Consider the following 17,170-nt stretch of genomic DNA (forward strand, 5'->3'; position numbering starts at 1 on the left):
TTTCCAACGAGCTGGTGGGGGCGAAAGATGGCGACGCCCCTGGGGTGTTCGCAGTGGGGGTCAGGATCGGTATGTCTCGCCTTCGATCAACTGCGGGACGTGATTGAGTCTCAGGAGGAACTGATCCACCAGCTGAGGAACGTGGTACGCAGCCAGAGAGCTGGAGGAGAGGCCGGACTGGACGCCAAAGTGGTGGGGGCGGGGCCAGACCCTGTCCAGATGCCAGGGGCGTGCAGGGAGCACGTTCTCAATGGCGTCACCAGGAGGAGGCGGGGCCCAGAGGTGTGCTGGCTGGTAGAGGTGGAGCCAGAAAGGGTCAGAGTCTTTATGAATATTTACCACAGAATTTCAATCAAAATCAAGTTGTTCTCTACTCTCTTTGCCTGATTGTGCAGGGCCCAGTAGATACTGAGCCTCAGTTTCCCCATTTCTAATTGGAGATGACTTTACTGACTTCCCAAGGCCCTCGTGTGCAGGCCGAGAAATTATAACATCTTTTCTATCATGGACAGCCCCTCCGCAGTGTCTAATGCAGTGCCATGCTGAATGCAATAAGCACAGGTTTGGCTCTTGCACACGTGAATTTAAGGGCTTCCATCCCCTTTATGCCCCTTTGCTTTTGCCTTCTCAATCAAACCCCAGTTCATGGGTGCAAATCATTGGAGCCACAGATTACCTGCACAGGCATGGTAAAATCGTGGTCAACTAGAGTTCATGGTTTTTCTGTTTTTGTTTTCTTTCCTGATAAGAAGGTGGGGAGAGATCTCCATCTCAGAAATAAAATTGACATTACATTTATTTCTCATTCTAATGGCTGTATGCAGCTCTAGGCACTGAATTACCTTCAGTTCCCTAAGGGACCCAGTCTTTCTCTTGGCAGCTGGCCTTTGCGTGTGTGTTCTCACCATCTGGAACACGTTTCTCTTCCACCTCTCTTCTTCTGGCTGACCCTTGTTTAGCAGTCAGATCTCAGGTCTGACATCCCCTTCTCCAGAAGCAGTTCTGACCCTTCCCCAGGCCAAGTCAGGGGCCTCCTCTGGGCAGTCCTTTGTGCTTCTACATCATAGTACACCCCATGTTAGAAGTGCTGGCCAGGGGCTATCTCCTCCATGAGGCTGGTTGCTCCTTGAAGGCAGAACCTAGAGCTGAGCCTCTGTGAATCTTGTGGAACGGAATTCTCCCTTCTGGGCCCAAGTCTCATCCTAGGTGCCCTGGGCATCATCCCATTTTCTGTCCTTGGTCCTGGTCCCTAGAGGGCACCCCTCCCACCCCAGCCCCAGGCCCTCCCTGAGCCAGGCTCTGTTGCAGATGGTTCTCCAGGATGAAAATTTTGTCAGTAAAGAAGAGTTCCAGGCAGTGGAGAAGAAGCTGGTGGTAAGTAATGGCCTCTGCAGGCTCCTAATCTTCCCCATTTCCCAGGATCTCTGTGACTGGGCAGAGTCATTGAGTATTGGCCTCTGAGAGCCTCCGGCCCCAGTAGTGAAGACAGAATCTTCCTGTATGGCTTCTATGTGCCCTTCAGAGAAAGGGGGCTGGTTAAGGGAGCCTAGGTAACCCAGGGTGGCTTGGGGTAATGAGGTCACTGCTGCTGCCCCTGCAGGAAGAGAAAGCTGCCCATGCCAAGACCAAGGTCCTCCTGGCCAAGGAAGAGGAGAAGTTGCAGTTTGCCCTCGGAGAGGTAGAGGTGCTGTCTAAACAGCTGGAGAAAGAGAAGCTGGCCTTTGAAAAGGCGTGAGTGGGCCTTGGTAGAGGGGGTGAAGGTTGGAGGTCTCGTCTGCCTGTCACCCTTCCCATCCTTTCTTCTCTTCTCCACCCAGGCTCTCCAGTGTCAAGAGCAGAGCCCTGCAGGAGTCCAGCAAGAAGGACCAGCTCATCACCAAATGCAATGGTAGGCGGGAGGCCCGCGCTGCCCCCCATGCTTACATACATGGGCTTTTCCCTAACAGCCTGGTGCCCGTGTCCAGGGCAGGGTTTCACCCCAACTTCTGTCCCCGGCTGAGGATACAGGCAGGCCCAGGCGGGCCACACCTTCGCAAAGGTCTTCAGGGACCAGGCAGGCCACGGAAATGAGGGAAGCAGTTGGTGTACAATATTCTTCATGGCCATAAAGGAACGGGCTCGCTCCCATTTTTCTTGAAACATACAACCTTCTTAGTCCACCTTTTGTTTTCCCACTTTTGATGGGTATTAGAAATAGTGTACTTTACTCATAACTGTTACAAGAGGAACAACAGGGCAAGCACAGTCCTATTTGGGAGCTGACCCTTAGTCTCAGGGTTGGGGACCTAATAGGGAGAAGTGGGGACTGTGGTGGTACAGAGAGCCATGCCCCCTCTCAAGGGCTTAGCACCTCTGCTATGGGAATGGGGGCCCAGTATTGTTAGATCTTTAAAAAAGAAACTGAAATCCAGGCTTTAATGGCAGCTTTTCTGACTTTTTAGTGTTGACAACTGATTTAGAAATTTTAAACATATTGTATGGGCCAAGTAAAAAATGTCTGTGTGCCATTAGTTTTCACCTCTGCTGTATGCAGATGCCTGTGGCCACTTGTTGGCTCAGTTGGTGCTGTGAGTTGTGGGGTACTTCCAGTCAGCTACTCAGTGTCCCTAGACCTCAGAAACCCCTTTCATCTTCCCAGAATGCTGAATTCCCCTTACCTAGTTTAAGAAGTGGGTGTAAATTCTATATGCAACATCTGCTTCCTACACTGCAACAGATTTTGAGTAGGCCAGAGACCAGAGCCCAAGCCCCAAACAGGTTCAAGGTCTCTCCTTATGGGCTCCCACCTGAAGCCTTGGGCACTCCTACCGACCAATCCAGCCCTCTCCCTCCCCTGGTGAATACTCTCACTGGTAGGATGCCAGCCCAGGTGGCCAGATCAAGGGGGTGGATGGACAGGCCTCATGGTTGTTTGGCCTCCTGGGGCCCAACAGGCAGTCACTACCTCCATACCCCAGGCCACTGGACCTCAGTCCTTTCTCTCTCCCTGGGCATCCCCCCACTTCCCTAAAAGGAACCTAGGGTTCTTTCCTGGTGGTACTAGAGACATCTTTCCTCTAGGGAATTTCCTAGAGATCAGCCAAGGCCGCAGGGCTCTGTGTGCTTGTGGAAGGTGTGTCTGAGTCATGGAGATAGAGCCTGGCTGCCTCCCCCCAGAATGTCCTGAATCCCTCCAGTGGGGCACAGACCTGGTGACCTGAGCCTCACCCTGGCCTGTGACCCCACCTGCCTTTGTGTGTGTCTGCTTTTACACTTACATAGTTCATTATTCTTCTCAAATGGATTTTCTAACCATTCTTTCATTGGGTGCCATTTATTTAAAATTTTTGAATCTTTTCTCATTTATTTTTAAAGATTCACACAAATTTCTGATGCCTTTTCCCAAAAGAACTTCACAAGCAATCAGTCTGGATTAGCTGGATGACCTGGGGAAGGAGGTTCAAAAGGCCTGGTCCTCTAACCCACTGACCTCAGCTTTTCATTCTCTTCCTTCACCTGTGTCTCTGTTTCTTTCCTCTTTTCCATGCGGTACCTTAACTTTTCACCAGGTCTTCTCTTCTGAAACCTTACGTGCTTCAGTATTTCTGCATTTTCAGAGCTTGTGTTCTAGTTAATCTTTGTCCCATCTTTAAAGGCAGTGGGATTTTCTTTCTGTGAGGATCAGAATTTTCCAGGGCTGCCTGAGGGACAGTTATATAAATGAAGCACCAGATCACTACAGCCTCATTGGATTTTGACCCAAGACACAAAAATCATCCTTGCATCTAATGAGCACTTAATTTGGGGGTAAGCTTTGCCACCACTATCTCCCTGGATCCTCCCACTCCCCTGTGGAATAGGGGCTGTCTCTGTCCCCATCTTACAGAGGAAGACATGGGTCTGAAAAAGGAGGCAACTTGCCCAAAGTAATAATACTGTCTCATCAGTATTAACTTTATTGAAACGTCACCTCCTTCTGTTCTCTGATCAGTTCCTGCGTCTTAACTCATCTTTCAGGAGCTGCCTCCTCCAGGGCGGGGACCCTGTCTTCTCCCCTGAGGCCCTAGCACAGGGCTGGTGTCCAGCTGGCCTTCAGTAGGTCTGGTTGGATTGAGATGACTTAACTAGGTGATGTTTCTAAGTCCTAACCTCCCAAGGGACCTCCTGTTCATTCATTCCACACATAAATTTATTGTGCACCTACTGTGTGCCAGGGATTGTTTTAGGCCTTCGAGTTAAAGCAGTGAATAAAACAAAAATCCTTGTCCTTGTGGACCTTACATCCTAGTAGGGAAGAAGCCAAATGAGTAAAATATATGATATATTAGATATAAGCGCTAAGAAGAAAAATAAAGCAGGAGAAAGGGATAGTATTGGGAAGGGTTGTAATTTCTGACTAGGAAGGGACTGGCCAAGGAGGTAACATCTGTAAAGATCTGCACGAGTTGAAAGCAGGAGCCCTTCATTCTCCTGCCTTTGGGTGGGGCTGCCCACCTCTCTCCAAGGGCCTTGGCCTGCCCTCGTGCGAGTCACCTGGTCCAGAATAGAATTGTGAAGTCACTGACACAGTCATCAGACATTGTGCCCCCACCGTCACCCTGTCACGACTCCATAATAAACTCATTCTTACTAAAGTATTAGCAACTACTCATGGAGAATCCCTGGGTGGGGGGAGCCAGGTTCTGAAAAGACTCAGGAAGGAGCCCATGGGACGGGAACCACCCCTCCTCCCTGCCTCTCTCCCCCACAGAAATTGAGTCTCACATTATAAAGCAAGAAGATATACTTAATGGCAAAGAGAATGAGATTAAGGAGTTGCAGCAAGTTATCAGCCAGCAGAAACAGATCTTCAGGTGAGGGGTCTGGGCCAGGCTGGGGGTTGTTGATGGAAGCAGGAAGCTAGACCTCTGGCCCCTACCCTGGGCTGTCCCCAGCCCACGCCCAGCTGGCTCCGTTACAGGAATCACATGTCTGACTTCCGGATCCAGAAGCAGCAGGAGAACTACATGGCCCAGGTGCTGGACCAGAAGCATAAGAAAGCCTCAGGGACGCGTCAGGCCCGGAGCCACCAGCGTCCCAGGGAAAAATAAAATGGTCGTCGCCTTCCTGTTGTCTGGCTGTAATGCCGACTCTGCCTTCTCTGCTGTGGGGGTCCCCATCCTGAACCTTCCTATCCCTGTGGGTCACCCCAACCCAGGCCTCACCAGTGGCCTGGCCCTCAGGGAAGGGGCAGGGGAAGAGGCAGAAGGTACTCTCCTTATTTCTTCCCTGCCTGCCTCCTGGGCCTCGGTGACCTAAGTGAGAATCAAGTTACCAGGGACTGGGTGGGGAACAGGCCTTGGACCACCACCTCCCAGGCCAGTGAGCCCTAGGCTCAGAAAAGGATGCTGCTCCAGCCCTCAGCCCCTGCTACTTCCCTCCCTCCCTTGGGTAGTAGTTGGGGTATAGGGTTGTAGCCTAGGGCAGGACTACTTTGTTGTCTAGTAGGCAGTGTCCCTTGTTACTCTCTGTATTTAATCCCTCCCAATATAAACAGCCCTGGTTACCCCAGTAACACCCTACCCCACTCCCAGTGCCCTGATAAATTTAACTCTCCCAATTTGGCCGTAGAGCAGGAAGGGCTGTGTGTGTGTGTGTGTGTGGATGAGGGTGTGTAGCCCTGACCAGAGATGTTAAAGACGGTGGGTTTCCAGGACCACAATGATTTGGGAAATCAGTTTCCATCATATAACAGAAATGTTATACCTGTGATTCACATTTGTACCTTCTTATACTTCCCCCAGACAGAAGCTTATCAGGCTTCACAAATGGGAAGAAGGGAAAAGGACAATGCTCTATTTTTAAGGTGGGAAAACAGTCTATGAAGGGGCTATAACTTGCTGACGTTGCACATGCAGGGCTGGATGTGATGGACAGGCTTGATTCTCTCAGAAAGCGCTCATTGATGGCTAGGTGACCATGGGGACACACTCAGGCAGGGGCCCCACTCAGAGGAGGCCGAGTGAGATTTATCGAGTCTAGCCTTTCCTGGGTCATTGTGAGGATGAGTGCAGGAGGGGCCAGTGCTCTTGCTCCAAGGCCAGCTGGGGCCTGAGTCATAGCAGGACCTTGAAGCCAGAAGTTTAAGGGCAAGTGGTACCCATTGTCATTGTCCCAGAACAGTGACAGGTGGTCGCTACTTCCCCACCAGTGCCTGTCCCCAGAGCAAGTCCTGAGGTGGTGGGGGCTGGAGTGAGGGTCTTGTGAGTGCTTGGGGGAGCACAGGGCTATTCCTGCCTCAGAGGGGCTTTAGAGAGGGGACCACAGGTAGCCTAAAGGTTCCTAAGAGACCCCACATCAGCTTCCAGGGCTTGTTCTGTTGCAAAGGCAGCCTATAAAAGCTAGAGCTGTCCTCTCCAGCTCTTTCCAATAGGTTCCCACTAAAGGCAATAGATCCACCCAGGGACAGCACCTTCCTGAGGCCCCAGTACAACTTTTGGAGTGGGGGAGCCCTCCAAGTGATGCTCATCTATCAAAGATTATGGGGTGAGGGGTCAAGGAAGGTGGTGGGTACACCCTATGAGCTCTAGCTGGGACAGGTGATGAGAGGGCCAGAGAGGAGGGTGTAAGGTGATGATGGGAAGATGCTGGGGGCTGAGGGAAAGACGAAATTGCTAGTAGGACCTGAGTTGCCTGGCCTGAAGGTCTGGTCCCCTAGCTCACACTCTGATCCACCTGCCATAGTGCTTGACCTCAGGCAGGTCCCCACTCAGCCTCAGTTTCCTCACCTGTGATGAGTGGTGTTGGGCCTAGCTCCTGGTTCCAAGTTGGACGCCTGCCTTCCCCTCACCTTTCTGTCAGCCAAAGCCTGGAGTGCCACCTAGGCACTCCGGCCCGCGCCAGAGGAGAAGGGGGTGGGAGGGTAACGCCCAGGTCCCTCTGGCTGCCGACGCCGCTGGCTCAGGAGTGGATGCGGCCGCTTTAAGGCGGGGTGACCCCACGGCATCCGCGGGCGGGGCGGGGACAGTGCGGGCGGCCGCTGCAGCAGCGGAGGCGAATGCGAGGGAGGTAGTGCGCCGCGTCCGGCCCCACCATGCTGACCGCGCTCGCCCTGCCAGCCCTGCGCGGGCTCCTCGGGCGGTTGCCCGCGGCCTCCGCGCGGCGCCAGGACTCCTCCGGTTCGTCAGGCTCCTACCACACGGCTCCGGGTTCTCCAGAGCCCCCGGACGTTGGGCCGGACGCGGAGGGCCGGGCGAATTGGCCCGGAGTGGCCCCTGCGCTGGGGGCGGGCGCGCAGCCTCGCCTGTCCGTCAGCGCCCAGAATAGCCGCCAGCAGCTCGGGCCCGGCTCGGGTTTCCCGCGAGGCCCGGGCTCGGGCCCGCGGCCACCCCAGCCCCAGCTGCGCATGCTGCCGTCGGGGGAGATGGAAGTCATCTTCGGCGCCGGGCCCCTCTTCAGCCGCTCCGACGCGGCGGATAGCGAGGTGCAACAGCTCACGGCGCGGGCCTTCCGCAGCCTCTCTCCTCCCGGGTCCACGTCTCCCACCCCCCCTGCACCTCAGCCCCAGGCCCCCGACGGTGGCTCCCGCTGGGCCACCTACCTGGAGCTGCGGCCGAGTCCTGCCACCCCAGCGCAGTTCGAGTGTGTGGAGGTGGCGCTGGAGGAGCATGCCGCTCCCGCCAGGCCCCGGACGGTGCCCAAGCGGCAGATCGAGCTGCGCCCCCGGCCCCGGAGTCCCCCGAGAGAGGCCGGCGCGCCACGCCCCCGACTGCTCCTGCGCACCGGCTCCCTGGACGAGTCTCTGGGCCGCCTGCAGGCCGCCGCAGGCCTCGTGCAGACGGTGCTAGCCAGAAAACTGAGCCCCACGACCCCTGCCACGAGCAGTGCCACCTTCAGACCCACGGGACGGCTAGAGCCTGCGACCCGAGAAACGGCCCGCAGTACTCGAGTGGTCCTGGAGGAGGCCAGGTCTCGGCCACCTCGCGTGCAGTGTAGTTCAGCCCCCGCCAGGGCCCCACGGCCGTGGCCCAGCCTCCGCGAGCGTGCAATCCGGCGCGACAAGCCCGCGCCCGGGACCGAGCCGCTGGGTCCGGTTAGTTCCAGCATCTTCCTGCGGTCAGGGGAGAAGACCCAGGAGGCACACAACCAAGAACCTGAGACTCAGTTCCCGCGAGAGACTCTGGATCGAACCGTCCTGAGGGCACAGAGTCCGCCTTTCGAGTCTAGGACCCCCTGGGAAGCTCCGAGTAAGACTGTGAGGCCGAGGAGCCCGTCCCCGCTGTGGCAGGCTCCAAATGGGACGATGCGGGGTCCTCACTGCCGGTCTCCCCAGAACCTGTCTCCGTGGAATCGGGCTATTCAGAGGGCGAATAGCCCGTCGTTCCCCGAGGCATCCTCCGCATGGGAAAATCAGGATCCTGTCCTCAAGGAAACTGTCAGCAGAAGGAGCCCTTCGCCTCCGACCCCGTCCCAGTGGAATCAGAGTGTTGCCAGGGCAAGAAGCCCATCTCCCGAAGCTCCTTCCTCGTGGGAGGTTCCGCATCCGGCAGTCGAGGATACGGTAGAGGGGAGTAGGATCCCGTCCCCGCGGGCCTTGTCCTCATGGGAGGCCCCAGATCGTCCTATTGGGACGTGGAGCCCATCGCCCCAAGAGACTTGGGATCCCACAGTGCAGGGCTCATCGGTAGTATCTACGCAGGAAGCTCTGAATGGCTTAGCTCAAGAAGAACTGGCGCCGCCCACGCCTTCCGCACCCGGGACTCCAGAGCTAACAGAGGCGCAGAGTCCTTCCACGCGGGAGATGCCACATCTTGCCATCCTAGGCAGTCAGGTGTCGCCACAGGTGGCTGCACCCGAGCTACCCCTCAATCGTCTCGTGGGCACCGTGGATGCCGATGCGCGCCCGGAAGCCTTGGGCCCTGGAGAAGCGGCCTCGGGGCGGCCGCGCGTGGCCATTCCGAGGCCCCGCGACGTGCGCAAGATAGTGAAGACCACATACGCGCCAAGCTTTCCGGCAGACACCCCAGGCTCAGGGCCGCCTGCGCCTCCTGCGGACCCCCGCGGGGAGGAGGGCGGTTCATCCAAGACGCAAGAGCTCCAGGCGCTGGGGTCCCACGCCCCAGCTCACTACACTTCCGTTTTTCTCAAGGACTTTCTGCCGATCGTGTCGCACCCCTACGAGCCCCCAGAGCCGTCCCCCGACACTGTCCCCCGGGACGCTTCGCAGCCCAACGGAGTCCTGCGGCGGAGAGCAGAGAACAGCACGGCGAAACCCTTCGCGCGCACAGAGATCCGCCTACCTGGTGCCTTGGCCTTGGGCCGCCGGCCGGAGGGAACCCGGGGAGTCCTGGTGCGCGCTCCTGGTGGAGAGAACCGGGAGGCTGAGGCCCAGCGCCTCGTCCCCGACGGCGAGGGTCGGACCAGCCCTCTAGGCGGCGCTCGCCCCTCACCCCAGCGGTCCACCATAGGGCCGGCAGGGGCCCCACCTCCCCGACCATCCCGCCCCAGCTCCCCGCAGGCGCACCCTAGCCCGAGCCCTCGGATAGCACCCAAACGGGAGACACCCCCTTCGGCCCTCGAGCCCGCGACCGCGGTCCAGGCGCCCTTCCCGCGGGAGCCCCAGGCGTCGGCTAGCAGAACGGCCCCGCCCCAGGCCCGCGCTGCCTCGGCGCCTCCGATGGACCGGTACTCGGAAGGCCCCTCCCAGGGGGCGCGCAGGCTGCCCGGGGCCGCGCACCCGGGGAAGGTCTTGGTGGACCCCGAGAGCGGCCGCTACTACTTTGTGGAGGCGCCGCGGCAGCCTCGGCTGCGGCTTCTCTTTGACCCCGAGAGTGGGCAGTACGTGGAGGTGCTGCTGCCGCCCTCGCCCCAGGGGCCAGCCCGCCGAGTCTACACCCCGCTGGCCCTGGGCCCCGGCCTCTACCCGCCTGCCTATGGGCCTATCCCTGGTCTCTCACTGCCGCCATCCCCGGGCCCACCGGCCTTCAGCGGCCCTCAGCTACCCTGGGCCTCTGAGGTGGGCCCCCTGGACGGGATGTACTACCTGCCAGTAAGTGGGACCCCTAGCCCCGCACCTCCTCTGTTGCTCTGTGCTCCGCTCTCCAGCTCCGGTCCTGCTCAGCCCGGCAAGGGCTCCTTGTTCCCGGGGTGAGGCCGCAGGGCCTGATCCCCATGGTGTTGGGGCCTGTTGATGGCCTTGGAGGTTCTAGCATCCTGTCCCCTGCCCTCCTTGCCTTCTATTACCTCTTTCTTTTACCCATCCCATCGGTCTTCAGACCAGCAGTTACCTTCAGACAATGTATCTGAGACACCTGGGGCTGATGGAGCTGGAGCTTGGGAAATGGCTGCCTGCTTCCTCCCCCAACAAAATTGTATACCCCTTTCCCAAGCATTCCCATAGTGTGCTGTGTTTTTGTGTGTGTGTAAAAATGAGGAGTCCTAGGACATGTCCCCAGGAGCCGACCTGAGGGGGTGTTGGGGTTCTGGAGGAGCAGCAGGAAATGGGAGCAGCAGGGGACAGGGCTGCCCCCAGAGGTAGTGAGCTGTCTGTCCCTCCCTGAAGGTGGGCCCAGCTGCCGTGGAGCAGACTAGCTGGTGGGATGGAGGGAGAAGGACTGGGGCTATCAAATCCGTTATTTTTTGGAAGAGGATCTGAACCTTGGCCTGGGAGGCTGTGGCAGAAAGTGGCTAGTGCAGCCCCCAGGCCAGGCTGGGTCTGAGAAAGGGAGCTGTGGGGACAGCAGGTGGAGATGGAGTAGGGAAGTAACATGCAGGGGCTGTGGAGGGTGAGCCCCGGATTTGGAGTGGGGATAATGGGGGATGGGGGAGGGGAGGTGGCTGTAGTCTCCAGCTGGGAGCCCCATCTCTCATTCTCCTCTCAACCCCAGCCTCTGACTTGGCTTCTCTAAGCCCTCAGAGCTGAGCTGGCTCATCCTGGGCCCAGAAGTGGGGGCTTCAGCCATTCCTACCTAGGGTAGGGGGCAGATGAAGTGAGTCATCAGGAAGGGCATACAAGCAGGGAGGATGGTTGAACTGTTGTCCCAGAGGAGCCTCTTGACACCTCTGGGTGGGGTGGAGGGTGGGTTAGGGCTGGCGGTAGAAGGGATGACTTGTGTGGGGCAGGCCAGAGAGACTTGGAGCCCTTAGCTGGTTCCACTCCCCTAGTAACAGATGTAGCAACTATGCCCAGACAGGAGCTGGCTCTTCCTATGGTCACAGCAAAGGAAGGGACAGGGCCTATGTTCCAATTGCCTGGAGATTCTAGGAGCCTCTGAGGAGAGCAGAGGGAGATGCGTGGGGTGGGAGGTGTTCTGTGTAGGGCTCTGTGTGTAATTCTGAGCTTGAAGCGGCCGGGCCTTGCTGGACTGGTATGTGATGGGATGAGTTTGGGGAAGAACAGTTCCCATTAGAAGCAGTGTTAGGGATGGAGATCAATGCCTTCCTTAAGTTCCAGGCCTCTGGGGGACCCGGGTCCCATGGAGTCCCTGCCCCCTGCCTTGGGCTGGAAGCTGACTGGGAGAACTATGAGTCAGAATAACCAGGACATCTTGTTGTGGCCGGAGACGCTGGTTCCGATGGCATGTAGGGCCCTGGGCCACTCCTGGACCCCTCACCTCATGCTGGTGTGCAATAAATCACTCACTCAATGAGCCATGATGGCTGGAACAACTGGTGTAAGGTGTCTGATTTCCTGCCGCGGCCCCTTACCACCCCCTACAATGCCCTTCCCTGCCTGGGTATGGCCTGGGTGGAGGGGATCTTAGGGCACAGGGAAGGAGACCATGTGTGTCTTTTACACACTGTGGGGTCCCTGTCTCAGCAGACTTGCCTCTCAGGGAGGGAGCCCTAGGCTGGTAACCACACCTGTGGCCTCATCCCTCCTGATGGCTGAGTGGCCAGTGGGCTTTGGGGTCAATCAGGCTTGGGTGCCAATCTCAGCATGGCCCCTCTAACTGTGTGACCTTGGATTTGTCACTTCTCTCTGAGCCTTCGTGTCCTCAAGAGTAAAGGTGACAGTGACAACCACCTCCTCCCCCAAGGTGCTCAGCACAGTGCTCGCCACGTGGCCAGATCCCAGGATGTGGGAGGTCTCAGAGCCCAGGTGTCCTTGCCCAGGCCCAGCCCCTCTGCTTGCCTCATTGTTCCCTATGCGTGAAATGGAGCTGAGTTGGCTGGAGCCGTGGTCCCACTAGAGGAGGTGCAAACATGGTGTCCCCAGGGCCCTGGGGGAAGGGAGAGAACGGGAGGGGTGAGGTGTCGGTTCCCCATTGGTCTGGGCCAGGCTTTCCGGGGCGGCCTCCACTGCACACACGCACATGCACACCTGCACCCCAACCACAGCCCATACTCACTGAGCCAGCTCCACGGACCATGAGGCTGTCGCTGCCACTGCTACTGCTGCTGCTGGGGGCCTGGGCTATCCCAGGGGGCCTTGGGGACAGGGCCCCGCTCACGGCCACTGCCCCACAGCTCGATGAGGAGGAGAAGTACTCAGCTCACATGCCTGTTCACCTGCGCTGTGATGCCTGCAGGGCGGTGGCCTACCAGGTGAGTCCCTCCCCCAGCAGTTCCCCTGCCCCTGCCCAGGCCCCTCCTCAAGCCAGACCACTCCATCTACCTCAGATTCCACCACTGGCCTTTGATCCCCAAACCCCCACTTGCAGGCATCGAGCTAGACTCAGCCTTTCATGATATTGTCATCTTCACCTCACCTGAACCTCCATGCCTCAGTTTATCCATCTGTCTGCCCAACAGAGAGCAGATAATCTGGGACACCCCACAGTACCTTGAGACCCCAGGGAGTCACCAGCTTGTCCTCTGAGACTCCTCCCTTTCCAGGCCCATCCTTAGGTCTGGATTCCTTCCCAAATCATGACTGGGGAGGGGCCGGCCCCTTGGCGAAGCGGTTAAGTGCATGCGCTCTGCTGCTGGCGGCCCGGGTTCGGATCCCGGGCATGCACCGAGGCACAGCTTGTCAGGCCATGCCATGGTGGCGTCACATATAAAGTGGAGGAAGATGGGCACAGATGTTAGCCCAGGGCCAGTCTTCCTCAGCAAAAAGAGGAGGATTGGCACGGATGTTAGCTCAGAGCTGATCTTCCTCACACACACACAAAAAAGTCATGACTGGGGAGCATTGGTATATGTGTGCATGTGTGTTGAGTACATGAATGTATGAGTATGTGTGTGTCTGAGTTCACACACAAAACTTCAAGTGTGCCCGAGTACCTCTGTGTGGGGAGGGGAGCCTATCAGTACACGTGTCATTAAAGCCTGGGCTGGGTTTTTTCTTTCCTCATTCTTGTGGTTTAAAATAGCTTATGCTGACGGGCAGGTGTGCCCTAGGGGAGGCGCCCCCGTGCCCAGGCCTAACCTTCCACCTCAGCTTTTCCCGCCCATCCACCCCATCCCAGGGAAGTGGGTCCTGCCTTAGCTCGCCGGGTCCCAGCTTTCGGTACCTAGGGGAGGGCTGTGAAGTCTGCCTCACAGGTGCTTCCTGCTCAAAAGGCTCCCTTGCCACCTCATTCTCCCCCAGAGACCCAGGCTCTTGTCCTCCCCTCCCCACCACTGAGCAGCCCCAAAGCCCTGATTCTCAGCCCCTCCTTGTTCCAGATGCAGCAACATCTGGCAAAGGCAGAAGCCAAGCTTCACACCCAGGACTCCAGGGGGCAGCAGGTGCTGAGCGAGTCAGTATACACAGACGTCCTGGACGGGAGCTGCAGCTGCTCCCAGACCTGGCAGGAGTGAGTTGAAAATCCAGCCCTATCTTCCTCCTCCAGGGGCAGTGCTGATGGGTGGAGGTTCCCACTCTCCCACTCACACTGCACACAGACTCCACTAGGCTCTGGTCCAAGGTACAGGGCTGTCTGAGACAAAGTCTGAGCTCTGGAGCTGGGAGCAAGTAGAAGGGTAGGTGGCCAGGGGACAACGTTGCTGTGTGACCTTGGGCCAGGAGCTTCCCCTCTCTGGTCCTCAGTTTTACATCAGGGAGGATCAGAGTCTGGGCACTGAACTCAGCAAATGCCTAGTGTTCCCAGCTTCATGTGGAGGTGGGTCCCTCACTGGCCAGGCTCCCACTAATGTTGTATCCCTCCCCTCCCCACTGCCTCCAGCTATGGGGTCCGAGAAGTGAACCAGGTGAAACGTCTTACGGGCCCGGGGCTAAGCAATGGGCCAGAGCCAGGCATCAGCGTGATGATCACGGGGGGCCCCTGGCCCACCAGGTAATGACAAGAGGGTAAGGGGTGGGATGGAGCCCTTGGGGCCTTGGTCTCCCCCTCTGTGGGCTGGGCAGAGCCTGAAGCTCCCGCTGGACTCCCCTAGGCTCTCCTCGACATGTTTGCACTACCTGGGGGAGTTTGGAGAAGACCAGATCTATGAAGCCCATCAACAAGGTGCAGGGGCTCTGGAGGCGTTGCTGTGTGGAGGCCGCCGGGGAGCATGCTCAGAGGAGGTGCCAGTCACCAGGGCAGAGCTCTAGTCCTTCTTCCCCGTCCTGGTCAGCCCCTGAAGAGAGCTGCGGCTTCCTCTGGATCTGCCCCACACCCTTCTACAGGCTGCCGCTCTCCCTCCCTCCTCCAGCTTCGGGGCACTGGGGCCTGGGCAAGGGCCAAGGCCTTCCCCTCTGGACTCAAATAAAACCCAGTACCTCAATTACTTCTCTCTGCAAAAGATGTTTGGGCAGCTGGGAGGACAGACATTGGTGTTTCTGCTGATGTTGCTCCTAGAGAGGGCCAAATACATGTCCCCACAGTTTCCCAGGGTAAGTGAGATCTGTCATGGTTGGAAATGTGAGCGAGCTGTCAAAGGCATATGGAAGCAGTTATATGAACGGTGAAACCTCCAATCCATGACGAGAGAAAAGAAAAACCAAGGAAAACTCCACAGGCACACTACCTTGTGGACACGCCTACTGCAACCACTCCACACCATCTGTGTCCTCCCAGAACACTGGTCTCACTGGGCCTACGCCCAGCAGCTGCTCACTTCCTAAACTCTGCCTCTGTCCCCAGCTGGCATGGTTGGAGCCTAGGTGCCCACCTGGGACAGGACAGGGCAGGGTTCCTGGAATGGGCTGGATTCAGCGTCTTGGTGCTAAGTCCTGCTCTCCCCAGAAATTATTCTGACCTAGGGCCCTTTCCTCAGCAACAGAGGAAAGGGCCCCACCTGGGTCTGGGAACCTAGGGTCAGGTGGCGCTACAACTCACAGTTGCCTTTGTGAGTATCTCTGATCCACGGAAGCCCTGGGAGGTGAACAGAACAGAGGCTCTAATCCCCAGCTGACAGACACAGAAGCCGAGACTTAGACAACAAAAGAGGCTCAGGCCAAGTCCCCGGCTGAGTAGTGGCAGGGCTGGGAGGAGATTCAGATTTTGGGGGTTGGGAAAGGTCTTTGCTGGAGGGATGGGGGTGCCCCAGGCAGGCCCTGACCACTGCAGCTTCTCTGAGCTATACTGCAGCCCAGCCCCCTACATTCCATCACCTGTTCCCGATCTGCCTGAGGTCCCTCCTCCCTGGCCCTCTCCCCAGGAGAGAACCCCTAGGCACCAGGAGGAGAGCCAGTGCCCAGGAACTGGCTGAGCCACCAGTAGTATCAAGCGTGGAGCTGGGACCTGTGATGTGGACCTGTGTGGCCCTCTGTTTATGTGGAGTGATTTGGAGAGACTCTGAATCAGAGCCTGGGTGTTGTGGGTCCATTTGTGTGACTGTATCTGAGACCATGTGCAACTTCCCGGCCTTGTCTCTGTGTATGTGGTGTGTGGTTTGAGTTGAATTGAGTGTCTACTGGACTGTGCTGGTGGAATAGTTGGGGCTCTGTTTGCACAGCCCCCTGGGGAGTAGAGGAGAGGAGAAGGTGGGGAAGAAAGTGCTAAGGAGGGGCTGGCCCGGTGGCGCAAGTGGTTAAGTGTGCGCGCTCTGCTGCGGCGGCCTGGGATTCGCCGGTTCAGATCCCGGGCGCGCACCGATGCACTGCTTGGCAAGCCATGCTGTGGCGGCGTCCCATATAAAAGTGGAGGAAGATGGGCACGGATGTTAGCCCAGGGCCAGTCTTCCTCAGCAAAAAAAAAAAGAGGAGGATTGGCAGATGTTAGCACAGGGCTGATCTTCCTCACCAAAAAAAAAAAAAAAAGAAAGTGCTAAGGAGCAGCTTAGAGGCTTCAAACTGGTCAGACAACTTTGGAAGCTGGGAGCTGGAGCCAAGAAGGGGGAGGACAGGGTAGGCAGACAGAGGAACAGCCTGAAGGCTGGACAGGCTGACAGATTCAGGGCTGTGGCATGAAGCTGCTGCCCAGCTGGAGAGCAGTGCTGCCCGTGGGCCCTCGGGGCAGGGCCTAGCCATGAGCACAGCAACCCAGAAGTAGGTGGGCCCTAAGAGGACTGGGGCTGGGCTGGGGCAACACAGAGGAGAGCAGAACCAGGGACCGCAAGCCCAGCCCCCACCAGCTGAGGAGCCTCAGCCCCTTGAGCCCTTCCCAACCCCCGTCAGCCAACTCCAGGCCCGATGGCCTGGCTGGGCCAGGCCACCCAGGAGAAGACAGGCTGGGCCCAGGGCTGACTTCAGGGGCTCTGTGACATGCATTCACACAGGGCCCAGTGCTTAGAAAGGCCCTACATTTTGTTTAATGCTCTGCTGGCGCTGTCTTAAAATTTTTAATGTTTTTGGAACAGGGGCCTCACATTTTCATTTTGCACTAGGTCCCACAAATTATGTAGCCAGTCCTGGCTGGGAGGGGAAGGGAATCCTTGTCCTGACACAGGGGACAAGCAAGGCTGGGCCAGCCTCAGCAGCTCCTTCTTCAGAGGCCCATCTGTTGTGTGCCTCAGGGACCTTGAGGGGTGAGTGGCAGTGGAGGGGAAGGCAGTCCCTTAACACTTTTTTTTTTTTTTTTGCTGAGGAAGATTAGCCCTGAGCTAACATCCCCTGCCAATCTTCCTCTTTCTGTATGTGAGCCACAGCATGGCCACTGACAGACGAATGGTGTAGGTCCACACCCGGGAACCAAACCCAGGCCACCGAAGCAGAACGTGCCAAACTTAACCACTAGGACACCGGGGCTGGCCCATCACACATTTAATGTATGATTTACAGCAGGAGCTCAGGAGCTTGGGCCAACCTGAATTTTAGGAATGGTTTTCTAAAATCTTGCTACCTGTGTGGCCTTGGTCAGATCTTATCTCCTAAATCTGTTTCCTCAGCTGTAAAAACCACCCA

The 17,170-nt window shown here is 57.5% G+C and overlaps 3 protein-coding genes across 4 annotated transcripts; all 3 read left to right on the forward strand.

The window, feature by feature from the left end:
* Positions 1-5,393, forward strand: SPATA24 (spermatogenesis associated 24). Of its 2 annotated transcripts, XM_004420114.3 has the most exons (6): positions 7-144; positions 1,309-1,374; positions 1,601-1,731; positions 1,818-1,888; positions 4,730-4,832; positions 4,940-5,144. In XM_004420114.3, the coding sequence occupies exons 1-6, from the start codon at positions 28-30 to the stop codon at positions 5,067-5,069; spliced, it is 618 nt and encodes a 205-aa protein (XP_004420171.1). In that variant the 5' UTR covers positions 7-27; the 3' UTR covers positions 5,070-5,144. The 2 variants fall into 2 exon arrangements, with proteins under 2 accessions (XP_087285852.1, XP_004420171.1); XM_087429726.1 differs by lacking the exon at positions 4,730-4,832 and having other exon boundaries at positions 1-144; positions 4,940-5,393.
* A 117-nt stretch (positions 5,394-5,510) lies between these two features.
* Positions 5,511-10,771, forward strand: PROB1 (proline rich basic protein 1). The gene has a single exon (XM_004420515.3). The coding sequence runs from the start codon at positions 7,052-7,054 to the stop codon at positions 10,106-10,108; it is 3,057 nt and encodes a 1,018-aa protein (XP_004420572.1). The 5' UTR covers positions 5,511-7,051; the 3' UTR covers positions 10,109-10,771.
* Positions 10,772-12,140: 1,369 nt separating this feature from the next.
* On the forward strand, positions 12,141-14,610 carry MZB1 (marginal zone B and B1 cell specific protein). Its single transcript, XM_004420115.3, has 4 exons — positions 12,141-12,504; positions 13,570-13,700; positions 14,070-14,180; positions 14,281-14,610. The coding sequence occupies exons 1-4, from the start codon at positions 12,163-12,165 to the stop codon at positions 14,435-14,437; spliced, it is 741 nt and encodes a 246-aa protein (XP_004420172.2). The 5' UTR covers positions 12,141-12,162; the 3' UTR covers positions 14,438-14,610.
* Positions 14,611-17,170: the final 2,560 nt, after the last annotated feature.

The sequence above is a fragment of the Ceratotherium simum genome, chromosome 4, assembly GCF_057802395.1.
Source record: "Ceratotherium simum simum isolate JZ-2026a chromosome 4, ASM5780239v1, whole genome shotgun sequence".
Taxonomy (NCBI): Eukaryota; Metazoa; Chordata; class Mammalia; order Perissodactyla; family Rhinocerotidae; genus Ceratotherium; species Ceratotherium simum.

Bases quoted from the DNA above. Each gene is read 5' to 3' on its own strand.
- SPATA24 (XM_087429726.1), top strand. From the start codon at position 28: ATGGCGACGCCCCTGGGGTGTTCGCAGTGGGGGTCAGGATCGGTATGT. The intron at 145-1,308 runs GTACGCAGCCAG...GCTCTGTTGCAG, and splicing joins TCCACCAGCTGAGGAACGTG to ATGGTTCTCCAGGATGAAAA. The intron at 1,889-4,939 runs GTAGGCGGGAGG...GCTCCGTTACAG, and splicing joins GCTCATCACCAAATGCAATG to GAATCACATGTCTGACTTCC.
- MZB1 (XM_004420115.3), top strand. From the start codon at position 12,163: ATGGTGTCCCCAGGGCCCTGGGGGAAGGGAGAGAACGGGAGGGGTGAG. The intron at 12,505-13,569 runs GTGAGTCCCTCC...TCCTTGTTCCAG, and splicing joins GCAGGGCGGTGGCCTACCAG to ATGCAGCAACATCTGGCAAA. The intron at 14,181-14,280 runs GTAATGACAAGA...GGACTCCCCTAG, and splicing joins GGGGGCCCCTGGCCCACCAG to GCTCTCCTCGACATGTTTGC.
- PROB1 (XM_004420515.3), top strand. From the start codon at position 7,052: ATGCTGACCGCGCTCGCCCTGCCAGCCCTGCGCGGGCTCCTCGGGCGG.